Here is a 23,578-nt window from a genome sequence, read left to right on the forward strand (position 1 = left end):
CCCCAGGTGAGAGGGACCTCTCTGGTGGGACTTCCTTGCTCCAGGTGAGAGGGACTTCTCCCGTGGGACTCCCTCCCTTCCCCCAGGGGAGAGGGACATTTCCAGTGAACATCCTTCCCCCAGGGGAGAGGGACATCTCTGGTAGGACTCCCTTGCCCCAGGTGAGAGGGACTTCTCCAGTGGGACTCCCCTGTCCCAGGGGAGAGGGACCTCTCTGGTGGGATTCCCTCACTTCCCCCAGGAGAGAGGGACATTTCCAGTGAACATCCTTCCCCCAGGGGAGAGGGACATCTCTGGTAGGACTCCCTTGCCCCAGGTGAGAGGGACATCTCCGGTGGGACTCCCGTTCCCCAGGGGAGAGGGACATCTCCAAGGAACTCCCTTCCTCCAAGGAAGATGGACCTCTCTGGTGGGACTCCCCTCCCCCAGGGGAGAGGGACTTCTCCAGTGGGACTCCTCTCTCCCCTGAGGGATGTCTCCTTTCTGGCTTCTCAGCAGCAACACCGGCTCTTCCTGGGTCTCCTGGACCTTCAGCCTACCCTACAGAGTTTGGACTTACTAGCCTCTGTAATCACGTGAGCCAATGTTTATAATTAATCCTCTGCTTCTGTTTTTCTAGAAAAGTATGGCTAATCCAAGCCTTAAAGTATGGCTGATCTAGGCCTCAACCAAAAAGGGTCTCAGGGCCAACACTGGGAACAATCTTGGCTCAGCATATTGGGCCATCCTGGGCACCTTTGCAGCTGTGCTGGCTAAACTTACCTCTAACCCTACAACCAGCCACAGGGTTTTAAGATAAATCTCAATAAAGCAACTAAGATCAAGCAAATTCCCCCATTTATAGTCCACACTCACCAAATAACTTCTTATCATTGAACTTCCCATATAATTAACACTAAAAATGTACTTATTCTGCAAAGTTGACAACCTAACTTTCAACGATAACAAAACTTGACCGGAGCAAATGCTAAATCCAGGGCTCTGTCCAGATGCCTGCTTGATTAACACACCTCAGTATTGGAAAACACAACAAAATCCTAAAACTTCATTGTAAAACATTTATTTTTTCAGATAGGTTTATAGGCTTTATAAACCACTATAATATCTGGTTGTCTTTAATTATTCAAACTGAAGAATATGTGCAAAGGCAGCATGGAAAAAAATGTGTATTTATACATATAATTTCCAAAAACTCTGTAAACCTTTAAGGCCTCTTGAGAAAGCTGTAGAGCTGAGGCACAAAGTAGTCTGTGTAACGCCCGTCGATGAAGCCTTTTCCATTGTTGTGCACAAACCAGCAGGGGACGTCTGTTCCAAACACTATGTCTGTCCTGTAGTCTTTCTGTAGGCCCCTGCAAGGGAGACCATGGGCAAGGTTAGGGGACAGACCATGGCCCAGGTGCAATCTTTCTGTAAGCCCCTGCCAGGGGGACCATGGGCAAGGTTAGGGGACAGGCCACAGCATGGCTGGGCAGGCACGAGAAGTCTTCTTTTCCCACTCGTTCTCTGTGCCCTTCTCTATCACCCTATCTGTCCTCCTCCCACTTCTCCCTCCTCCCCAAGACATAAGGAATGTCAGAACCTGGGACTTGGTGTTGGAAGGACAGAGAATAAACTTTGCACCCATAGCTAATTCAAATAACCCTAATAGAGGTTGACCCAGGTGGACTTTTCCAGCAAGGTAAAGAGCAAGAAATTAACTCACATGGAAAGAAGGTAAGAACAGAACTCCCGAGTGTTGTAGGCCAGCCTCACATTTACCTGAAGAAGGAATGTGAGACGCCTCCTAACTTCACTTAATGGACAAGTGTTATATTTAAAGGTGGTGCCAGCCGTTCTGAGCGTATTCATGCCCTCCACGTGAAGGACAAAGAAACCAGTGATGTGACAAGGTTTGCTAACGAGCCTTAAGTGTATGTGACTATACAACCCCCAGATCAACTCACTCTTAGCTACCACCATCCTGTGCTTGGAGAAGATGCGGTTGAGAGTCAGCATTTACTTTATGTCATTAGAGTAGAGAAAATGCCCTTTTACCAGCTACAGATGACTTCTGATGAGCATGCTTAAGTTCTGCTCACTTTTTCTTCTGTCAAAGGTGCCACTGGCATTAAGAACTTACCGCTCTCTAGCAAACCGATCCCAGCCAAGTGGCAGCCTCACTGAGAACGCACCTTGTTCCCTCCCGAATCTACTTTTGCGGTGGTGCCTAGTACTGCGGTTTTAAGGTTTAATTATCATCATAATGTTGTGGTTAAGTATAAGGAAGCCTAGAGTCACTTCTAGTAAAGCAAAGTAGGCTGCTTCGCAAAAACTCTAACAAGGCAAAAAATGCTTTAAAATGGTATCAAATTAGGCATGGGTGAGGTAACTGTAAAGGACTCGAGAAAACAAAGATTTATAAGAATTTTACACTCAGAACGCTTCATGAGTGTCTTAAGTTCTCACTTCAAATGAAGCACACGGGTCTGGTTTGTGTAAGAAAAAGCCACCAAAAAAGCAGTCAGAAGATCCACACTCAAAAAGGCCCTGGCCCCTGAATAAAAACGTCCATTCATTCTCCAGCACGGTGGCGCCGGGTGGGTATTTCTAAGATGCTCTCTTTTGATCAGCTTTGTCAGTTATCCCACTTGTGAACTTAGGCTTCTGATGTAGAAAAATGAGAACAATAGGTTAATCTTGACATTACAAGACCATAGGTCTGGTTATTATTTGCATTTAAGGCGGACTGCTGTAAGTGTCTCTTCCTAACGAGTTGTTTAGTTTGATGTGGGGCCGGGGGGGGGGCTTGCAGCATCTTTTCCTGCCCTTCTATTTGGAGGTGGGGGTCCGATTCTAACAGGGGCCCTGTGTGGTGCACCCGAGACCCACCTGCTGACGGTCAGCGTCTGCCCTTTCACCTCCATGCTGGCCTCCGGCTTCTGGGGATCCTTCCCTGGTCTCTCATTGAAGATGTGTATCTTGGGCTCCTGCATGAACTGGCCTAGCAAAACAGAACCCAGACATCTGTTTATATCTGACGCAGAATAAAAAGACAGGCTTGTCATCCGGCCAACTGCATCTTGGTCCTCCCTGCTGAATGTCTAGGGTACAAAGACAAGTGGACAGAGACCAGTTGAGAGGGAAAAGAAGCGGTGATTTGCTCTTCCCCTGCTCAAAATCATTTTGCACGCAAGGTTCCTCCACTGAACCATTAGTAAATTGACCGCCCTGACGGCAGGTGGGTGACGTTGGCACTTGAGGGCACAGCTCAAGTAGGGAACCTTGTGTATTGTTTCATTTGGGGTGCATTTGGGGTGCAACTTCTTAAAATCCTGGGGACAGTTATCACAGACTTCCTAAACCAGTTCACTACTCTTCAGTTAGAAAAAGTCTTTACCATAAAACTTACTTTAAGTCCCTTGTCATAACGTGCCCAGTTTGTGATGCTGAAAGCCCTGCCTGGGATGGCTTCATTCCTGACTCCCCTGCACTGCTGCGCAGGGCCTCTGTGCCCCTGGGTTTGCACCCGCCACTCCCCAACTTCTACCCGCTGTTCTGTAAGTTGATAAGGACCCAGTGTGGCCCCACCCCAGCTGGACGGTCGGCATCTTACCGATTAGCCCGTGTACTTCAGGTGAAAAATTGTTGGTGGGGGGGATATAGATGCCCAGAAAGTCCACATTAATCGGATGCTTCTTCCAAACGCGATGAAGTAAAACAGAGAAGGACATTCCTTTATCCAGGGTGATGGTCACAGCGTTTTCCTTCTTCATGGAGATAAGCACGCTGGCATGGAAGTCCAGATGGAATTAATCAAACCCAAAACAGACTTTTCTAGAAAGTCATTCTTCTCACCCAGAGTATGAACTCTTCCCTCCCACTAGTTTTCTTAGAGTTTTATTTACAATGAGTTTGCTGTAGAATGTTGTTTTAACTCCCAACTCTAGAATTCAGTACGTATGTGTGTGTGTAAACAGATGCTAATGGGGAAGATGTTACGCATGAGGACAATTGTAATGTTCAAGGCCCTTGTCTGACGTCGAGTCAGCTGTGGACTCACTCATGGACCCAACACGTATGCGCTGAGTGCTTACTAATGGCAGGCACTGGACGAGGCCCTGGCACATGATAGTGACCAAAACCACTGACCCTGCTTCCAGGAACACAGTTTTTCTGAATCTCAGTTTTCTCATATTTAGAACAATGATTTTTAAGTTTCTATGTCGATGTCACTGGTGTCTGGATTGATTTATGCCATCACTGGTCAAGGACAGGCCTAGATTCAGATGGATCATACTTGCCTTTGGTTGACGACGTGCGCTGTGTCTGACCAGGACAAGACAGACGTCCGGGACCTGTGGCTCACGGTGACGTCTTTCGTGCTGATTTCTATTTTTGTGTCTTCCTTTTGGAAATAAAATCCCAGTTTCCCAAAATAGGTGCTTAGTTTTCCATTATTTGGCTTCTTCGCACCAACAAGCTGACCATTGACTAAAATTCCTACAGAAAAGAAAAAGGGTTTTCTCTCTCTTGTGTACAAGTTTTTGTTTTTTGGTTTTTTGGGGGGTTTTTGCATGTGTGGACAACAAAATTCAGATTTGACGATATGGGAAAATTATTATTTTGCTTCAGGATTTATGTAACTTTTTTCCTTGTGATTCTTGTTTTACCACTGAACTTAAATTAATTATATTAAATAATATCTGCCAGTTCATGCTGAGAAGGGGTATAATTGTTCAAAATACTTTTGAACTATAATTGTTCAAAATACTTTTGAACTATAATTGTTCAAAATACTTCAAAATGTATGTATAATATAATCCTTACTAATATCAGAAGTTGGAAAATAAAAATCTCCAATTAAGGTGCGAAAGAAAGGCATCCCAGATAGTGACAAGAAAATGTGAGAATGATCGAATTGCCTAATTTGAATATGATTTCTTTTTATTTTACCTGATTCTGGATCAGAAACCAGGTTGAGGATTTTTCCAGGTTCTGAGTCAATATTGAAACAAATATTACTTTGGCTTTTTGGTAAGTAAACGATGAAATGTGGGTCATTTTCAACTGGAAAATGAAAACAAACAAAATCAGAAAAAAGGAAGATATTACAATTTTGAATAGGTATTTTGTTCCAGAACCCCTTTTATTTAACCAGAACAAATATGTATTGTGCTTCTACTATATGCCAGGCTCTGTTTCAGGCGCTGGAGACCGTCCTTTCCCCTGGGAGGCTCCATTAGAACTTTATTTTATTCGACAAACACTATGGATGTTTATTCTGTAGCTCTCATGCCTGTACTAAGAGAGATGCTAGAGATAAAGAAATAGAAAAGACAGAGTAGGGCGGTGCATGTGGCTCAAGGAGTAGGGCGCCGGCCCCATATGGTGGAGGTGGTGGGTTCAAACCCAGCTCTGGCCAAAAACTGCAAAAAAAAAAAAAAAAAAAAAATAGGAAAGCCAGAGTAATAAGAAACACACCCATATCCACATATATAATACACATCAGATTTGTGTGTAATTTAACATAGTTATAAGTTTTAAATTGCACACAAACTTTACAGACACCCTGTATAAAGAGATAAATAGAATTTTTTGTTTGTTTGTTTTTGAGACAGAATCTCACTCTGTCGCCGTGGGTAGAGCACTGTGGCATCATAGCTCACAGTAATCTCAGACTCCTGGGATCAAAGGATCTTCCTGCCTCAGCCTCCTGAGTAGCTGGGACTCCTGGTGCCCACCACCACCACCACCGTGCTCGGCTAGTTTTTCTATTTATATTAAAGATGGGGTCTAACTCTTGCTCAGGCTGGTTTCAAACTCCTGAGCTCGAGTGATCCTCCCGCCTTGGCCTCCCATAGAGCTGGGATTATAGGCATGTGCCACGGCACCCAGACAGAGATATATCTTTTTAAGGAGCCCCATATGGTGTAGAAAAATAAAGTAACATAATATTGTTGGCATATAGAGTAATAGTAATAAATTCTAATAGCAATGAAGAATCAAGCCGTTCCCAAGAAATTACTGCTGTCTTCTTGAACTGGAGTATCCAGCTGATCCTTTCTGGGCTCTTTAAAAAATTTTCCATTTAACCATTCCACAAATATTTGGTGAAGGGGAAAGAAAAACTAGGTGCAACACAGTACTTTTGGCAACGTTTGGTGCAGCTCCAGATACATCGTGTTCTGCACCTTCCACAGAGTGGCCCTGCGGGGCAGGATGCAGACATGACCTCCAGGTGAGACAGAACCACGTAAATGGTACAATCAGGGCCAGGTAACAAACGGGCTGTGGGAGTGAGCATGGGCCGGTGATTCGCACCCCGGCAGGCTGCGCCAGGGGGTAGAAGGAGCCAGCTTTTCTTTTGTTAAATGTCAGGGTAATATGAAGATCCGTACAATTAGGTTACACAGTTTGCTTCTGTAAGATCAAAGTCCGAGCCATAGTTGTGGCTTTCACTTGGGAAGTGGGTTTCACTCCGTATCCCCAAGCATTGTACCCGTTGGGTGGGAACTTCCCCAACCCCTTCTCCCCTCTCCCCTCCTTGAATTTAACTGGGTCTTTCTCTCCCGTGAGAGGTTGTGGCCTCCTGGGATTATGGAGGTGGAACTCCGGGATGAGCAAGCAGTGTCAAAGCCGCCTACCTCGCATCACGTGTGGTGGGGGCGTTGACTCCAGCACCCGACCTTCCACGGGCATTGGAACCACTGGTGTTGGAGAAGCGTTGGCCCAATCGGGGATTGGGTCTGGGGGAACTTTGCTGCCGTAGTACAGGGCACCTGTGCAGAGGAAGCTGCGTGCGTTAGTTTCCGGGTTCGCCTTTCCCCTGAGACTGCTCAGAGTTGCAGGCATCTGTTTTACGCAGTCCCCAGAGGCCATCCGGCAAGCGTTTCTTCTATATTTTTATTCCAGAGTGTTCTCTTCTCTGGCTCCCTCTGGCATTGCCCAAGAGGACCTGTGATATGGTTTTCTCCAGAGTCTGGACCCTGAGCCAGGGTGGCAGTGGGAGCTGCCGTGCAGAGCTGGGGAAGTGCCCAGTGCCCCAGCCTTAGCCGGAGGTAACGAATGCCCAGGAGAAGCCCTAGGTCACAGTGGCAACCTCTCTGCATCTCTCTCTACTCACTCACCAAACAACATGGAGCAATTTAATTTCCCAAAGCAGTTCCCTGACCTTAACCCTGGGGAACAGGCACACATTAGTTTCTCAAAGACAGAGAGACTCACTGGATAAAAAGGCAAAGCAAAATCAGCCTAATTTGGGTCATACAAACCCCCTACATCAATCTGTCTGTGAGGCTCCAGGCTGGTGTAACCGGGACATCTTTAGTCAGAGTTCCTTGAAGCCTGGGCAAATGTGGTAAACTTGGCAACACCCTTGCCCAAAATTAAAAATGGGGAAAATGATCCCTCTATTGCATAAAGGTCATTCTCAAGGATATGTTTCCATCAAACCAGTCCCTAGGAAAGAAAAGGAAAAGGTCTCTCACCTCGACTATGGAGACTGCCTGGAAACTTTGTACAGGACTTAGAGATAGGGATCAATTTTAAGGCAATTTTTAAGATTCTCGGCTTCCGCACACACCCTCTCCTAAGGAAACCCCTTTCTCCTCATTTACAGACAGAAGCCGGGCTCTTCCCTGGCCTCCCTTCACCCACAGTCCTCACCCACAGTCTCCCAGGAGCTGAAGCACCACCTAAATATCAAAGAAACAGAACAATTCTAATGACTAGGTAACAAATCTTTCTGCCAGTCAGATGGTTTCCAGTTCTTTGCTTTCTACAAAACTGGAGAAGGGCTTGGGTTGTCAGCTGATCAAAATGTTGTGAATGCAAATCCGTATGTGAGTTTTGGCACATAAATTCAAAAGAGTTCAGATAAGTGAGTAGTGTAACAGTAAACAAGCTCTTTCCAGCTCTGTCTGCTTATCTTTATTAACAATGTTTATTGGGATTCATGCCTATAAAAAATATTTTAGAAGTGAAATTGATGCTGAATATTCTCTCTTTGAATCTATCCATACATAATATTTACCCATGGGCACATACATGAAAAAATACTCAGCCACATTTTTCTCAATAAGCGATCATTTCCAACCAAATTGTACTTATATGTATCAAAATTTGTAATAAATTTATATTATTTTGATCACTTGACTATTAGTAGCAATTTCAATACAACTCAATCCAGAAAAAAATTTTGATCACTCAGAGTCCTATGGTCATAATTTTTAAATTAAATTTAAATTTCTAAGCATTTTTCTTGCAGAGTGACAGGTTAAACAGTAATTAAAAATATATTACATTGGTGGTACCCGTAGCTCAATGGGTAGGGTGCCGGCCATATAAACCAAGGCTGGCATGTTCAAACCCGGTCCGGGCCAGCTAAAACAACAATGACAACAGCACCACCACCAACAACAAAAAAATAGCCGGGCATTGTGGCAGGTGCCTGTAGTCCCAGCTACTTGGGGGGCTAAGGCAAGAGAATCTCTTAAGCCCAAGAGTTTGAGGTTGCTGTGAGCTGAGATGCCACAGCACTCTACCAAGGGTGATAAAGTGAGATTCTATCTCAAATAAAAATATATATATATTTATTTATTTTATTTTGACCTTGATTTTAAAAGGTCAATATATACAATATTCCACAAATTTATCTGTTGCAATTATTTAAAGAAGGCAAAAAAAATTAAACGTTGATTTAAAAAAAATATCAGGGGGTGTATCCAGAGGTTTTCAAAATTCCTTTGGAAGATATGAGAGCAAAAATGTTTAAAGACCACAGCAATAATTGATGCTTGAAATAAGTTGGCGGGAAGAACTTGAAATAAGTTGGGCACTCAGGGTTGCAGGACTAGGGGCGAGAGGTGGGCGGGGGTAGGTGACAGCTGCCCTGGGATGCCCACTGGGCAGCATACCAACCTGAGCAGCAGGAGTGGTCCTGCGGGGGAGAGTCGGCCAGCATACGCTCATCCCCCGCCTCATTCTCAATAACCATCGCCGTCAGTGGGGTCACAATGTGATGTTCAAGAGACATCTGCAGGATCGTTTTTGTAATCTTCCTTTTGGTGGCAGCTGTAGGAGCCAGGCTTCTGTATCCAAGAAACAGAGATGTTAGAGAACATCACTGCATTTAAGGGAGAACTCAAGTCTGTACCCCTTTGCCGCATCCCCACTTCTGGTGTCCTACCTGGGGCCCAGGGGGCAGAGGGGCACAAGGTGACCAGGAGACAGAACTAACTGGCTTCAAGAAACTTAGCATAGTATTTCATCTAGCCATGCGGTCCTGTAGGTTTTTGTTTTGGAGACAAAGTCTCTGTCCCCCAGGCTAGAGTGAGGTGGTATCAGCCTAACTCACAGCAACTTCAAGCTCCTGGACTTAAGACATCCTCCTACCTCAGCTTCCCAAGTAGCTGGAACTACAGGGGCCCAGCAAATTTTTCTATTTTTAGTAGAGACAGATCTCATCCTTGCTCAGGCTGGTCTTGAACTCCTGAGCTCAAGGGATCCTCCTGCCTTGACCTCCCAGAGTATTGGGATCATAGGTGTGAGCCACCATGCCACGTGGGTTTAAAAAAAAATCAAAACTATTGGTTAGAGCAGTGTTAGGTTCACGGTAAGGCACAAAGCTTCCTGTGTACTGCCACCACCACCACCCCCCCACCTCCCCGGGAACAGCCTGCCCCCGTCACCATGCATCCCCCATCAGAGGGGCTTGTTTGTTACAACTGACGACCCTTTACAGACACTTCTTAATCACCCGGAGTCCACGCTTTGCTTGCATTCGGGCTCACTCTTTGTGTTTATTTCCTAGACAAACCCATAACAGCAGGTACCCCTGCTAGAGGCTCATACCAAGTAAATTCACTGCCCTGACGATGCTCTGGGCTCCACCTGTTCATCCCTCCCCCTCCCTCACTCCCTGGCAACCACTAATCTTTTGATAGGAATTTAAAAAAATCAATATTTAACTTCTGCAACAACTTGCTTTATGCCTGTGTATACTCCCAGCATGCTTCTGTCTGACAGGCAGGGATATTTCTCACTTCAAAGCCACAGCTTACGGCCTTTCGTATTTTTTATAATCGTATTGACCGTAGGGATTTTCCCTGAGAGTCCAGTTATACAACCATGTTTCATTTCCCCACCTAGTTTAGACCTTCCTGTCCCATCGTCCTAGAGAATCTGATCTACTATTAGCAGGTGGAGTAAGGCTGGGCAGAGCATCCTTCATCAACCATCTTCATGTCCCTGGTGCAGCTACTCTACTGATACGGTTTTCATGTTGGAGAGACAGATGCAGCCAGGCAGAGAAGCTGGAGGTGACATATGTGAGCTTTGGGGAGGCCTTCCTTAGGGGACAGCATAATCGTGTCATTTGTGAATTTCTCTTTAGACCCTAACCTGTTTTCAGGAGTAAGTGCGCATGATCCACCGATACGCACGTGACGTGGATGAATCTCACAGACGGCACAGTGAGAGAAAAAATGCAGAGACAAAAGAATGCAGGTGTGTGATGATGTGAATTGTGGTAATCGGCAGAACTAATCGATGAGGACAGATGTTGACATAGCGACGTCCACTGGTGGTAGTGATGGGGTGGGCATTGACTAGGAAGGACAATAAGGGAACCCTCGTGGTTCTATCTGGATCTGGGTGGTGAGTGATGTAAAAATGCATTAAACTGTACACTGAAAATTAATGCACTTTGCACACCTTACCCTGTGTTATAGCTCAATAAAAAAGAAAGAAGAGAACCCGCTTCAGCTGAAGTGTCGGACCCGGGGGGTGTTAGTAATCCAAACCTGTCTTCACTCACTGCCTTTCTCGGCTCTAAACTCTCTTTTGGTGTCTGATCCAGGCAGATGGTTCACTCTCTCAAATCCCCATGGTGTGTGCGCGCTGGTCTGCTTACCGCTCAGCGAGCAGTTGGTTGATGGTGAGGTAGGCCCACAGCTTCCTGGTGAAATCGGGGTCTGCGTGCTTGTCTTTTGACAGAAAATCCTCCAAGTCATCCATCTGGGCCAGGGTTTCCAAGACTAACTCCGTGTTGGCCTGGGCCCAAGGTTTGGGGGAAAGACACCAGGGAAGAGAATGAGAGTTAATCGAGTCACGTGTGTGGTACTTGCTGTACATGGATAGGAACACGAGAGGGGTGGGTGTGAGTATACACCTCCAGAGGCACACGTGGTCTGCCGTCCTCCCCTTCACATCATGCTTTTACGGTGCACATGTGATTTGGGAAGGCAGAGGGCTGTGTCCAGGGCACCCCATGGGGGACAGAGGAAGCATACCGAGGTGGCAGTGATAATGCTCTGTATCTCCTTCAGCTTTTCAGGGTCGAATTTTCCTGCCACCACAATCTCCGACCCTCCAAAGTAGTTAGGGAAGCTGTTTTGAGTGACATCTGTGACTGACGGGTGGGGATAGTTGAACTGAACATTCCGGAGCAATGGAGTAGAGACCTGGTTGTAGAATTTCTACAATTCATAAGTAAAAAAAAAAAGAAAAAAAAGAACAGAGAAATCATTATTTTCCTGCCATCTTGTAGATGTATTTTTCTCTTAGGTTCTTCAGATGCTTAGCAGATACCTCGTAATTATTCTTATGGGACCTCTGGGACAAGGAAAAGTTCTCACAATTACTAGAAAAAATGCTAAGACAGACAGAGGATGAAGACTTGTAAAGAATATGACCCTGGATATAAGAGCCCAGACTTTTTTTTTTCTTTTCTGTTATGATCAGTGCAAAAATCTCATACTCATAATAATAAAAAAAAAAAATCAGCTGGTGGGACTGCAAACTAATGCAACCTTTTAAAATGGAAATATGGAGAATCCTCAAAGAACTCAAACTACATCTCCCATTTGAAACCACAATCCCATTACTAGGCATCTACCCAGAAGGAAAAAAAAAATCATTTTATCATAAGGACATTTGCACTAGATTTTTTTTTATCACAGCTCAATTTACAATCACGAAACAGCCTAAATGCCCACCAACCCAGGAATGGATTCACAAGCTGTGGTATATGTACACCATGGAATACTATTCAGCCATCAAAAAAGTTGGAGACTCTACATCCTTTGTATTAACCTGGATGGACGTGGAAGACATTATTCTTAGTAAAGTATCACAAGGATGGAGGAGCAAGAATCCAGTGTGCTCAGTTCTAATGTGAAGCCAGTAGATGAGCTAATACACACCCACATGAGAGAAAAACTCAAACCAGCTCAAGGGGGGGGGCCGGCTGACCAGGGAGTGGGGAGGAGGGAGGAGATGGACGTGCTCCCACTTCACGGGCACAGTGGTAGGGGTGTGACACGCCTCTCGGGAGCTGAACACAATTATAAGACTCTACCTAAAAAGTACAAACATTATAACCTTATTTTTCGTACCCTCAAATTACCTGAAACAAATCAGCTGGGTTGATATTCCTCAAATTATTACCTTATCCCTTACCCGTCCCCAAGTTTAAAGAGTGTCTGGCACAGACAAAAGGCGGGAAGGCTTGTTCTTTTTTCCCTAAATTGTTTTCTTGCCCATTTATTCAAAATAAACAAGTAATTTGTGTCTTTTATATTTAAGGAAATTTACAGGCCATAGTTTGATCTGTTTTACGTGATAAAAATTGATGTCCAAGATGACAATGTACTTTATTTATTTTTTAATTAATTATTTTTTATTAAATCATAACTGTGTACACTGATGCATTTATGGGGTTCAGGGTACTGCTTTGATACACAATGTGAAATGCTTACATTGAACTAAGTATCACATCCATCACAATTAGACTTATTTCTTAATAGTTTTGAAAGGTACCATTGCATCATGCACATTAGGTGAGGTCCCCCCAAAGACATGATAACATGGAGACCAAGTGCTCAGGGGGGACCCAGAAGCTACAAGAAGCTCTTTTTTTTTTTTGAGACAGAGCCTCAAGCTATAGTCCTGGAGTGCTGTAGTGTCACAGCTCACAGCAACCTCAAATTCCTGGGCTTAAGCAATTCTTTTGCCTCAGCCTCTCAAGTAGCTGGGACTACAGGTGCCTGCCACAACACCTGGCTATTTTTTGGTTGTAGTTCTCATTGTTTGGCAGGCCCGGGCTGGATTCGAACCCGCCAGCTCTGGTGTATGTGGTTGGCACCTTAGCTGCTTGAGCTACAGGCGCCCCCCTACAAGAAGCTTTGATGGTGCCTCAGGGGATTTTTTTGTTTAGGGCGAAGGGAAGTGTGTCTCACTGTCAGTGCAGAAATACACTGAGAGTGAATGGGGACGTACAACAATTCCCGATTCTCATCACCGAGGATGGCTGGAAGAATGATAATGCTGAGTCTGATTCAGCCACCTTCTTTTAAGCATGAGATATGGGTAGTTACTCGATTTTGAGCACAGAAAAGCAAAGGACAGAAGAAAGTGTTACCTTAAGCTGGGAGGATGTGTCCTGGTTTCCATAAATCCTTTGAGCAATCCCACGGTTCTCGTTAGATAGCCTCTTCAGAAAATCGTAGTCAACATCAAACCCCATCCCCAGACTGAACAAGGAGATGTTGTCTTGAATGCTCTGCTTCACGTTTTTCTGAATTTTTGACAATTTTAGTTCACCTGAAGTTGGTGATGACAGAAAGGAAAGGGATAAAGAAGCAATGTTACGATGTTCTCGAAAAAAATCCAAGAAAGGCAGTTTACCAAAATTGGCCGAAATTTAAAATGCACTCACCCTTGGACCCAGTAACCCAACTTAGAGCACTTTTTCTCGCAGATGCGCTCATCCATCCAGGTGCAAATGAAGTAGGACACTGGTACTTAGAGATAATATTTGGGAATACCAACATATCGGAAACAAATGGACACCAGTGAGGGAGGTTGGTGAAATTATGATCCATTTAAGCTTGGCACCCGTAGCACAGTGGTGACGGCACCAGCCACATACATCGAGGCTGGCGGGTTAGAAACTGGCCCAGGCCATCTAAACAACAATGACAACTACAACAAAAAATAGCCGGGTGTTGTGGCAGGTGCCTGTAGTCCCAGCTACTTGAGAGGCTGATGCCAGAGAATCGCTTAAGCCCAAAGAGTTTGAGGTTGTTGTGAGCTGTGATGCTACAGCACTCTACTGAGGGTGATATAGTGAGACTCTGTCTCAAAAAAAAAAAAAAGAAATAAAATAAATAAATTATGGTCCATTCAAGCAGTGACACACCAACCTGCTATTAAAAAGGACACAACAATTCTTTGTGTGTTTCCATTGACATTCTCAAAGACACATTTTAAGAGGAGAAAGAAACAAGGTCCATATAGGTGTGTCTAGGAGACATTTATGAATGGTGTGTGTATGTGCTGGGTGGATGCATTTTCACTGTGGATAAACACACACATCCGTGCAACTGTGTAGACAGAGAGCACAGGTGTGCATGAACTATCTCTGGAAAAATACACAAGAAACTGGTAATCAGTAACTGACTCTGGGGACAGCAAGCAGACAGTTGAGAGACACGAGGGAGAAACAGAGTTAAGTTTTTTTATAGCATGTTTCTATTTCTTCCTTCTACTTCTATTCAAAATTTGAATTTTGAAAGTAATCCGAGCTGACGGGAAACACTGAGTGTGCAGCAAATGTGTAACCAGGGCTCAGTCTCCTGTCACCACCAGCAGCCCCCGGTCTTCCCAACGCCCCGGGGGCCCTTGTGCCTGTTGCCTCATTTATTTTCTTTGCCTTCAGCTGTGGCACGAGTTGGACACGGTCCTTGTCTACATGACAGCACACTCAGGCAACACAATCCAGCATTCTGTATTACTTACATTCATCAGGATAAAGACACGAACAAAACAAGTAAAACTAGAAGTAGACCGCGGAAGTGGGCAGATGTCGAAGCTGGTTTGCACATCAGAAAAACGATTCACTTAAAGGCAGTAGCAGAGAGCAGTCCACTCTCCAGCTGCTGCCGGGGGGAATGTGCAGAATGCTAGGGGATATGTCACTGTGGCCTCCAGAGGGGACCAGCCCTCCTCAACCCCATGTCCACACACCTTCTTCACTCAGCTCACATTGAGGAAATGAAAACGCTCTTCCAGCCTGCATCAGCTATCCTCTCAACACATTAGGAAAATCCAAACTCAAATGTCCCCAGACTGTGCAGGTGACGTGGGGACATTCCTAGGCACCGCTGGCAGGGGCTGATCACTAGTCTCAGTGGGTGAGGGCTTCAGGGGCAGGAAGCTCTCTTTGGGAAGCATGGGTTTAAAATGTTTTGGAATCGCTTCTCGGCCTTTTGGCTAAGATCAAGTGTGTGTAAAACGTTTTGGAGACTTGGGCCAATACCTTTGGAGTTCCCACTTTAAGCACCACCGCCCTAGGGGGCCACAGTGGAAATGTTGGCTGGGAGAAAGTTGAAGCGATACTTGCCGACTGTCGGGTCTCCATCCGAAACCAGAATGATGAGTGACACGGAGTTGGGGTCCAGCAAGCCCAGGTTATTGGCTTCGTTCAAAATGAAGATGGCCCGCAGGAGGGCCTCATTGATGTTCGTGCCTGTTGAGGCAACATCGCACGTTGCTTTCCACACACACAAGATCCCATCCCTGACTCAAGTTCATCTGCCTGGTGATCACTGACACATCATGTACTCCACACCAAAATTATTTGACTGCTTTTTAAGAAACACCAATCCTGATCAGGCTGGTGGTCCTCTCAAGGTAGTGAAATTATTCACTTTGAAGTAAACCAGCCCCTTGGAATTAGCCATTATAAAGCACCACACCATGGAGCATACAACAAGGTACAATTTAAACATCAAATTAAGGTCTCTATCGGAGAACACTCAGGGATCTAAAAATTGACCTGCCACTGGATCCTGCAATCCCTCTACTAGGAGTATATCCGAAAGACCAAAAATCACTTTGCAAAAAAGATATTTGCACCAGATTATTCATTGCAGCTCATTTCATAATAGCCAAGTCATGGAAGAAGCCCAAGTGCCCATTGACCCATGGATGGATTAATAAATTGTGGTATATGTACACCATGGAATACTATGCAGCCTTAAAAAAGATGGGTCCTTTACTTCTTTTATGTTTACATGGAGGGATCTGGAACATATTCTCCTGAGTAAAGTGTCTCAAGAGTGCAGGAAAAAGTATCCAAGGTGCTCAGTACTTCTATGAAACCAACTTGTATTTACTCACACTTTCTTATGAAAGATAGAACATAACTATAGCCCAGGATGAAGGAGAGAAATGGAGTGGGAGGGGAGGGGAGGGGGAGGTTTGACAGAGGGAGGGTAAAAGGCAGGACCACACCATGGAGCATACGACAAGGTACAAGTCAAACCTGTCAAGTGTAGAACATAAATGTCTTGGCACAATAATCAAGTAAATGAGGTGAAAGCTGTGTGGATGGGCTTGATATAACCATGACAGATTGTATAAAATAAAAATAAGCACATTGTACCCCCCAAAAAAAAACAAATGAAGGTCTCTAAATCAGCCCTTCTGCGATAGTCTAAAGCAGTGATTTTCTTTTTTTCTTTTTTTTTTTATTGTTGGGGATTCACTGAGGGTACAATAAGCCAGGTTGCACTGATTGCAATTGTTAGGTAAAATCCCTCTTGCAATCATGTCTTGCCCCCATAAAGTGTGATACACACCAAGGCCCCATAAAGCAGTGATTTTCAACCAGTGTGCTGCAAAAAATTTTAAAGATCATTAATTAAATTATTTTTGAAAGACGTTCAAAACACAGTAAGTATATTCTTTTTTTTTTTTTTTAACTCTTTTTCTTGTTAATGTTTTTTGAGACAGAGTCTCACTCTGTTACTCTGGCTTGAGTGCTGTGCCATCATAGCTCACAGCAACCTCAAACTTGCACTCAAGCAATCCTCTTGCTTCAGCTTCCTGAGTAGCTGGGGCTCCAGGCACCCACCACATTGCCCAGCTAATTTTTGTATTTTTTTTTTTTTTTTTTTTGGTTTTTGGCCGGGGCTGGGTTTGAACCCGCCACCTCCGGCATATGGGACCGGCGCCCTACCACTTGAGCCACAGGTGCTGCCCTAATTTTTGTATTTTTAGTAGAAATGGGGTCTTACTTTTGTTCAGGCTGGTCTCAAACTCCTGAGCTCAAGCAGTTCACCTGCTTCAGCCTCCCAGAGTGCTAGGATTACAAGTGTGAGCCACCATGCCCAGCCTTACTCTTTCTTTGATCAATGTAATTTAAGTGTGCCTTGGAAGTTTAACTATAGGTTCAAGTGTGCCGTGAGATAAAAAAGGTTGAAAAAAGCCTAGTGTAATAGCTCGTGCCTATAATCCTAGCACTCTGGGAGGCTGAGGCAGGTGGATAGCATGAGCTCACAGATTCGATACCAGCCTGAGCAAAAATTGAGACCTTAGGCTCAGCGCCCATAGAACAGTGGTGACAGCACCAGCTACATACATCGAGTGTGGGGGTTTGAACCTGGCCTGGGCCAGCTAAACAACTGCCACAAAAAAATAGCCCGGCATTGTGGCAGGCGTCCCAGCTATTTGGGAGGCTGAGGCAAGGGAATCACTTAAGCCCAAGAGTTTGAGGTTACTGTGAACTGTGACGCCATGGCACTCTGCCAAGGGTGACATAGTGAGACTCTGTCTAAAAAAAAAATCTAGACCCTGTCTCTACTAAAAATAGAAAAACTGAGGTAAGAGGATTGTTTGAGCCCAAGAGTTGAAGGTTGCTGTGAGCTATAGCACCACAGCACTCAGTGACAGCTTGAGACTCTATCTCAAAAAAAAAAAAGAAGAAGCTTAAAAAACATTGCTCTAAAGACTAACATTTTATGAAATGTAAGTCACAAAGAAACACACTAGGCCAGGCGCTGTGGCTCATGCCTGTAATCCCAGCACTCTGGGAGGCCGAGGCAGGTCGATCACTTGAGCTCACGAATTCGAGGCCAGCCTGAGCAAGAGTGAGAACCCCGTCACTACTAAAAATAAAAAATTGAGGCAAGTGGATTGCTTGAGCCCAAGAGTTTGCGGTTTCTGTGAGCTGTGACAGCACAGCACTCTACCAAGGGCAACAAACTGAGACTGTCTCAAAAAAAAGAAAAACTACAAAGAAACACACTGTCACTTACTAGGCCCTTTTCTGGGAAAGGGTGGATGGCTAAAGACTTGTATGGGCTGGATTACACGTTGTGCTTTCGTCCCAAACTTAGCATTCGTCGTTCACTAATATATGTGTGATTTGAGAAAGGCCATTTAGACTGTGCAAGGCTGTTGTAATGGAGGATGAGCCTACGGGGGTTTAAGCCACGCCACTCACCTCCACTGGGCTGGATTTTCTCAATATACCTCTTGGCATCTGCCACTTGTGTTTTAGTAGCTGAAACTAAATCATTTCTCCAGTTTCGAACGTTATGGTTGAAATCGATCACGGAGAATTGGTCTTCAGCTCTCAGATCATCCAGTATGGTTTTCATTGCTTCCACAGTCTAGTTGGAAAGAGATTAAAGAAGGATCTCATTACATAAAATCTAAGCTTGAGAAAAAACTGGGGAGATTAATCATTGATCCTCATCACCTTTCAAGCTAAGCTTCTTTCAAAAAACCTCTTGAACTCACCTTGGTCAACACAGACCTATCCTTTGCTTATTCTGAACATGTTATTATTATTATTATCATTATTATTATTATTTTGAGACAGATTCTCACTCTGTTAGCCCAGCTCAAGTGCAGTGGTGTCATCATAGCTCACTGCAACCTCCAATTCCTGGGCTCCAGTGATCCTCCTGCCTCCCGAGTAGCTGGGGCTACAGTGCACCACCATGCCCACCTAATTTTTCTATTTTTTCCAGACACATCTGTCTTGATTTGTTGCTCAGGCTGGTTTTGAACTCCTGGCCTCAAGCATCCTCCTGTCTTGGTCTCCCAAAGTGCTGGGATTACAGGTGTGAGGCACCATACCTGGTCTTTTTGATTCTTAAATATTTACTGTCTTTTTTTTTGGAGACCTAGTCTTGCTCTGTTGCTAGAGTGAAGTGGTGCCATCACAGCTCACCGCAGCCTTGAACTGCTGGCCTCATGTTGTCCTCCTGCCTTAGCCTCCAGAGTAGCTAGGACTATAGGTGTATGCTACCATGCCGAGCTAATTTAAAAAAAAATTGTAGAAATGGGGGTCTCATTATGTTGAGGACAGTAATTTGAGACCAGTTTGGGCAACAAAATAAGACACCTATCTCTACCAAAAATAGAGAAATTAATTAGGCATGCTGGTGCACACGTATAGTTGCAGCTGTTCAGGAGGCTGAGTCAGGAGGATCGCTTGAACCCAGGAGTTGAGGTTGCTGTGAGCTAGATTGACACCATTGCACTCTAGCCAGGAGACAGAGCAAGACTTTGTCTCAAAAAATTAAAAAAAACAAATTAATAAAATACAACCTCTCCCTCAAAGAAAAGTGGTTGTTGAATGAATGGTTCTGGTTGTTCCAACGGGCTGGACGGCTGTTTCCTTGTTTGTTCTTAGAGTGGCATCTATACCACTTACCACTGAATAGGCCTATGATGAGCTCCAAACTGTTTCAAAAACGTGAGAAAAACAACCACGTTTGAGGCATTACGATGTAACTAGAAGCGATCTGCATGTGCTGCTCTAAAAGCTGCATGTGAACATGGGAAGATCTTCAAGACAGAAGAACTGAAAGAACCCACGTGGTCAGAGTCGGAGGCGCTGATTCAGAGCTCAAGTTTGTCAAAGGTTGAAGAGATGGTTTTCAAGAAAATTTTGGGCACAAAATAGGAAAAGAGAGGAAGGGAGGGAAGAGGAATCTAGAAAGAGGGAGATGAGAAGGGAGAGAACTCTGGAAGGAGGAGAGACTGAGGGGTTGTGTCCTGGGAGCTGTGGAGGGAGGGGTGGCTAAGCGGGGTGTACGCCTGTGAGCATGCAGTCCTCCCACAGCTTTAGGCAGAGTTCACACCCTCCGTCACTGACCACACTCCCTGAATTTTCACCCTCAAAAGGGAGGAAGATTGAACAGTTGCATTTCAGGGGGATACCCAAGAAGTCAGGGAGAGGCCCAGGTACCCCTGCAGAGGAGGGAGCGCTTACCTGCTTCATTTTAACGCCCCACATCGAGCCACTAACGTCAATAACAAAGAGGATGTTTTTGGGAATCGGGTCTAGGCTTTCAGGAGCAAAGAAGTGGACGAAATACCCATTGAATACCTGGAAGACAGAGGTGTTTGCGAGTCAAGTCCTGACTAATGTTCAGGAGGTGAGAAGGTGGGGTCCCGGGGACTGAAGAGGAGTGGTGAGGAGGTGCGGGCGTGGTGGCCGCCTGCCCACCCTTCCCCTGCCAGTTTGGTGGGTGTGCCGGCATCTGTCTTGCTGACCTCAAGTTCGCCGGCCTTCTTTTCTCTGTCCACGTCATACAGCACCACCAGCTCCCCATCCACCATGGTCTCCAGGCAGCTGGGGCAGATCCTCTGCTGCTCTACCGTGGGCTTGAAGGAGACGTGTGCCTGGAAGGAGCGGCGGAGTCAAGGCCTCCGTCCCCAGCCTTCTCCAGGGGAAGTGGCGCTGCCCAGTGGCCATGCTGCATCGGGGTTGCAGCCCTGACAGAAGGGACACAGCCAGGGCTTTTGAGGGGAGTGTCTGCCCACCTGCAGACCACTTGCCAGGTTTCAGGCCTTTTTAAAAGAGATCAAAGACTGTCCTCCTCCCCCGCCCCCACTGCCATGGAGGGGATGATGACCTGCTCTGGAAAGAGTCTGTGAAATGTTCCTAGAGGAGTTTGACCTCAGAGGGGTCACAGATGGTTCTCACTGGCCATGAAGGCAGTAAGCTGCACGGCTCTTGCTGTGATGGATGGAAACCTACCATATATTTTTTGAAAACTGTCTCTTAGCTGCTGATCAAGTAGATGACCCAGGGAAAATGAGTTTCCAGAAGGTACAGTCTGCTGTCAAATGGAATGAAATAACTGGGAGTGTTGCTCTGTGTCCCAGGGAGGACATGTAAGGCTTATGGTACCTTCTGCTGTCCTTTAGAAACGACTGGAACTCCATCAAAATGGCCATCAAATGTGTCGGGAACATGAAGAAATCTTATTCCCTGAGGCTCAATAATCCACACATCTACCTAGAGATGGGAAAGAAAAGTACTTGAAGCATTAAAAGTCTTTAAAGGATCCTTAAGCAAGAACCAGGCCTGTAATCCTAGCACTCTGGAGGCCGAGGCATGTGGATTGCTTGAGCACAAGTGTTCCAGACCAGACTGAACAAGAGCAAGACCTGTTTCTACTAAAAATAGAAAAAACTAGCAGGGTGTTGTGGGGGGTGCCCGTAGTCTCAGCTACTTGGGAAGCCGAGGCAAGGGGATCACTTGAGTCCAAGAGTTTGAGGTTGCTGTGAGGCCACGGCACTCTACCCGGGATGACAGAGTGAGGGTCTGTCTAGGGGAAAAAAAAAAAAGAGAGAGAGAGAGAAATCCCCGGTAAGTCCTCTGATTCTTTCCTCATCTTCCAGTCTTCCCAGCCTGGCACCACAATCCCCTGTGCAGTTGTTTTATAAATTCCCTGGGCTGTGGTTCATCTCACCACAGAGGTTAACCGCTTTCTGTCAGTTCAGTCCTCCCGTTCTGGGCCTTGTCTCCCTGGGATTTTATTCCCCTTCTTCCTTCTAGTCTAGTCTTTTTATTTTAAGAGCTTTCATGTTGCCTGGGGGGTAAAGAAGCCGAGTCACTGTTAATTGTACCGCATTTTCTCCGTGAGGATTCATCAAGAATAGACCATTTTCCCCACATCTTAGGCCTTTTATTCTTTCTGTTTTCTTGCTTTGAACAGAGTTCAACAGGGAAAAATCCTTTTTGGTTGTTCTTGACAAAATTGGTGTCATAAATGCCATGTCTTGAATGCTTATTATAGTCTAGCGTGGCTGACTCACTTACAACGAAGGAACAAAAGTCTGTTATCGCATCATTATGTAGAGATGGTGTCTTGCTGTGTTGTCCAGTCTGATATCAAGCTCCTGGTCTCAAGTCATCCTCCTCCTTTGGCCTCCCAAAGTGTAGTGATTACAGGTGTGAGCCCCTGCTATAATATCCTTTGTAGAGATAAGACCATGGACCTCTGGATAACTTATCCCTGGAGATGACTGTTGTGAGTCAGACCGTGGCTACTCCCTGAAGAAATGTTTACATCAAATCTCTGCAACCCATGCATGTGAATTTATTTGGGAAAAGGGTTTTTGCAGATGCAATTAAGGATCTTGAGGTGAGATCATTCTGTATGTACTAGCCGGTGGGCCCTAAATCCAGTGACAGGTGTTCTTAGAAGAGAAAGGCAGAGTGGGCTCTGAGATGCTCAGGGGAGGGGGATCTGTGACCACAGAGGAAGAGACTGGAGTGACAGGGCGACCTGGCTGCAGATCAAGGGATGTCAGCAAGGAATAGAGCCCCCAGACCCTCCGGAGGGAGTGGAGGTCTGCTGATGCCTTGATGCTGGAGTTCTCTGAGAAAATACGTTTCTGTTGTGTTCTGTGCAGTTTGCGTTGTTACGGCAGCCCCAGGAAACTGCTGCGCCACAGCTAAGGGCCAGAGCTGAGGCTGAAATCCGCAAGGACAGGGCATGGTCGGCTCCAAACCCACGACCTTCTCATTGCATGAGACTGTCCTGCTGAGTTGAGTGGCATCAAACAGCACAAATAGTGAGGACAACGTATAAATCAGGGGTAGGGACCATACAAGGATGGAGTCACTGTTCACCCCACAAATCCATACTCACCTCCAAGTGTTTGGCCAGCTTTCCTGGCTGCAGGTAAAGCCTGTGTTCATAGGAGCCCAGCTTCCTCCACTTGGCTTCCTGGTAGTGGAGTTCGAACTGCACCTTTGCTCCAGGAAGGACGTTCACTTCTGTTTTGAAGTTCTCCATATCAAGAGCTTTGCTCCTGAAGGCGAGAGACCCCAATGGAAGCCATCATGTGCGACTCAGCTGCACAACCCAGAACCTAGGCAGGGGGTGTGGAGACTTTCCTGGGAATCCAGCCTCTCAGTTGTTCATGGAAATGAACAGCACATACCCTGAGGGCAAGTGCAGCACCTAGATCCCGCCAATCCCAACAGGGCCTTCAGTCTCCTTTCTACCCCATCTTCTGTTCCCAGAGCTGCCTACTGATTTGAGTGTCATCTGCAAAAAGCAGGAGGATATGTCATTACCCTGATCTTTCATGTTATAATAAAAGAGTCTCATTGAGGATAAATAATCTTCTCAAGGCCCCACCACTAGTCAATTCTAGGACCAGGCCTCACACCCAAGATTGACTCCATAGATAGCTCACAATTCCCATGCTGTATTGGAGACTCACTGTAGGAATCCTTTATTTTAATATTTAACTTTTTTACTTCTTTAGAGATGGTCTTTCTCTGCCACCCAGGCTGGGGTGTCATGGCGTGATCATAGCTCACCACAACTTCCAACTTCTGAACCCACTTGATCCTCCTGCCTTGGCCTCCCAGGTAGCTGAGACTACAGCTGCACCATTACTCCCAGCTAATTTTCCTCTTTTTTGTAGACATGGGATCTCATTATGTTGCCTAGGCTGATCTCAAACTCTTGGGCGTCAAGTGATTCCCCCC

The 23,578-nt window shown here is 45.5% G+C and overlaps 1 protein-coding gene across 1 annotated transcript in view; it reads right to left on the bottom strand.

Moving 5' to 3' along the window:
- Positions 1–1,044: 1,044 nt before the first annotated feature.
- ITIH2 (inter-alpha-trypsin inhibitor heavy chain 2) overlaps positions 1,045–23,578 on the bottom strand; it is a 33,680-nt gene continuing 11,146 nt past the window's right edge. The window contains exons 6-21 of the mRNA XM_053572953.1: positions 22,728–22,890; positions 20,978–21,085; positions 20,338–20,466; positions 20,054–20,170; positions 18,272–18,440; positions 15,386–15,511; positions 13,403–13,584; positions 11,274–11,459; positions 10,895–11,034; positions 8,902–9,071; positions 6,627–6,761; positions 4,936–5,049; positions 4,284–4,482; positions 3,596–3,768; positions 2,872–2,983; positions 1,045–1,352 (exon numbers count right to left, since the gene is read on the bottom strand). Of these exons, the coding sequence (XP_053428928.1) occupies positions 1,205–1,352; positions 2,872–2,983; positions 3,596–3,768; positions 4,284–4,482; positions 4,936–5,049; positions 6,627–6,761; positions 8,902–9,071; positions 10,895–11,034; positions 11,274–11,459; positions 13,403–13,584; positions 15,386–15,511; positions 18,272–18,440; positions 20,054–20,170; positions 20,338–20,466; positions 20,978–21,085; positions 22,728–22,890 (2,371 nt within the window). The 3' untranslated portion in view covers positions 1,045–1,204. The remainder of the gene's footprint in view (positions 1,353–2,871; positions 2,984–3,595; positions 3,769–4,283; positions 4,483–4,935; positions 5,050–6,626; positions 6,762–8,901; positions 9,072–10,894; positions 11,035–11,273; positions 11,460–13,402; positions 13,585–15,385; positions 15,512–18,271; positions 18,441–20,053; positions 20,171–20,337; positions 20,467–20,977; positions 21,086–22,727; positions 22,891–23,578) is intronic.

The sequence above is a fragment of the Nycticebus coucang genome, chromosome 20, assembly GCF_027406575.1.
Source record: "Nycticebus coucang isolate mNycCou1 chromosome 20, mNycCou1.pri, whole genome shotgun sequence".
Classification (NCBI taxonomy): Eukaryota; Metazoa; Chordata; class Mammalia; order Primates; family Lorisidae; genus Nycticebus; species Nycticebus coucang.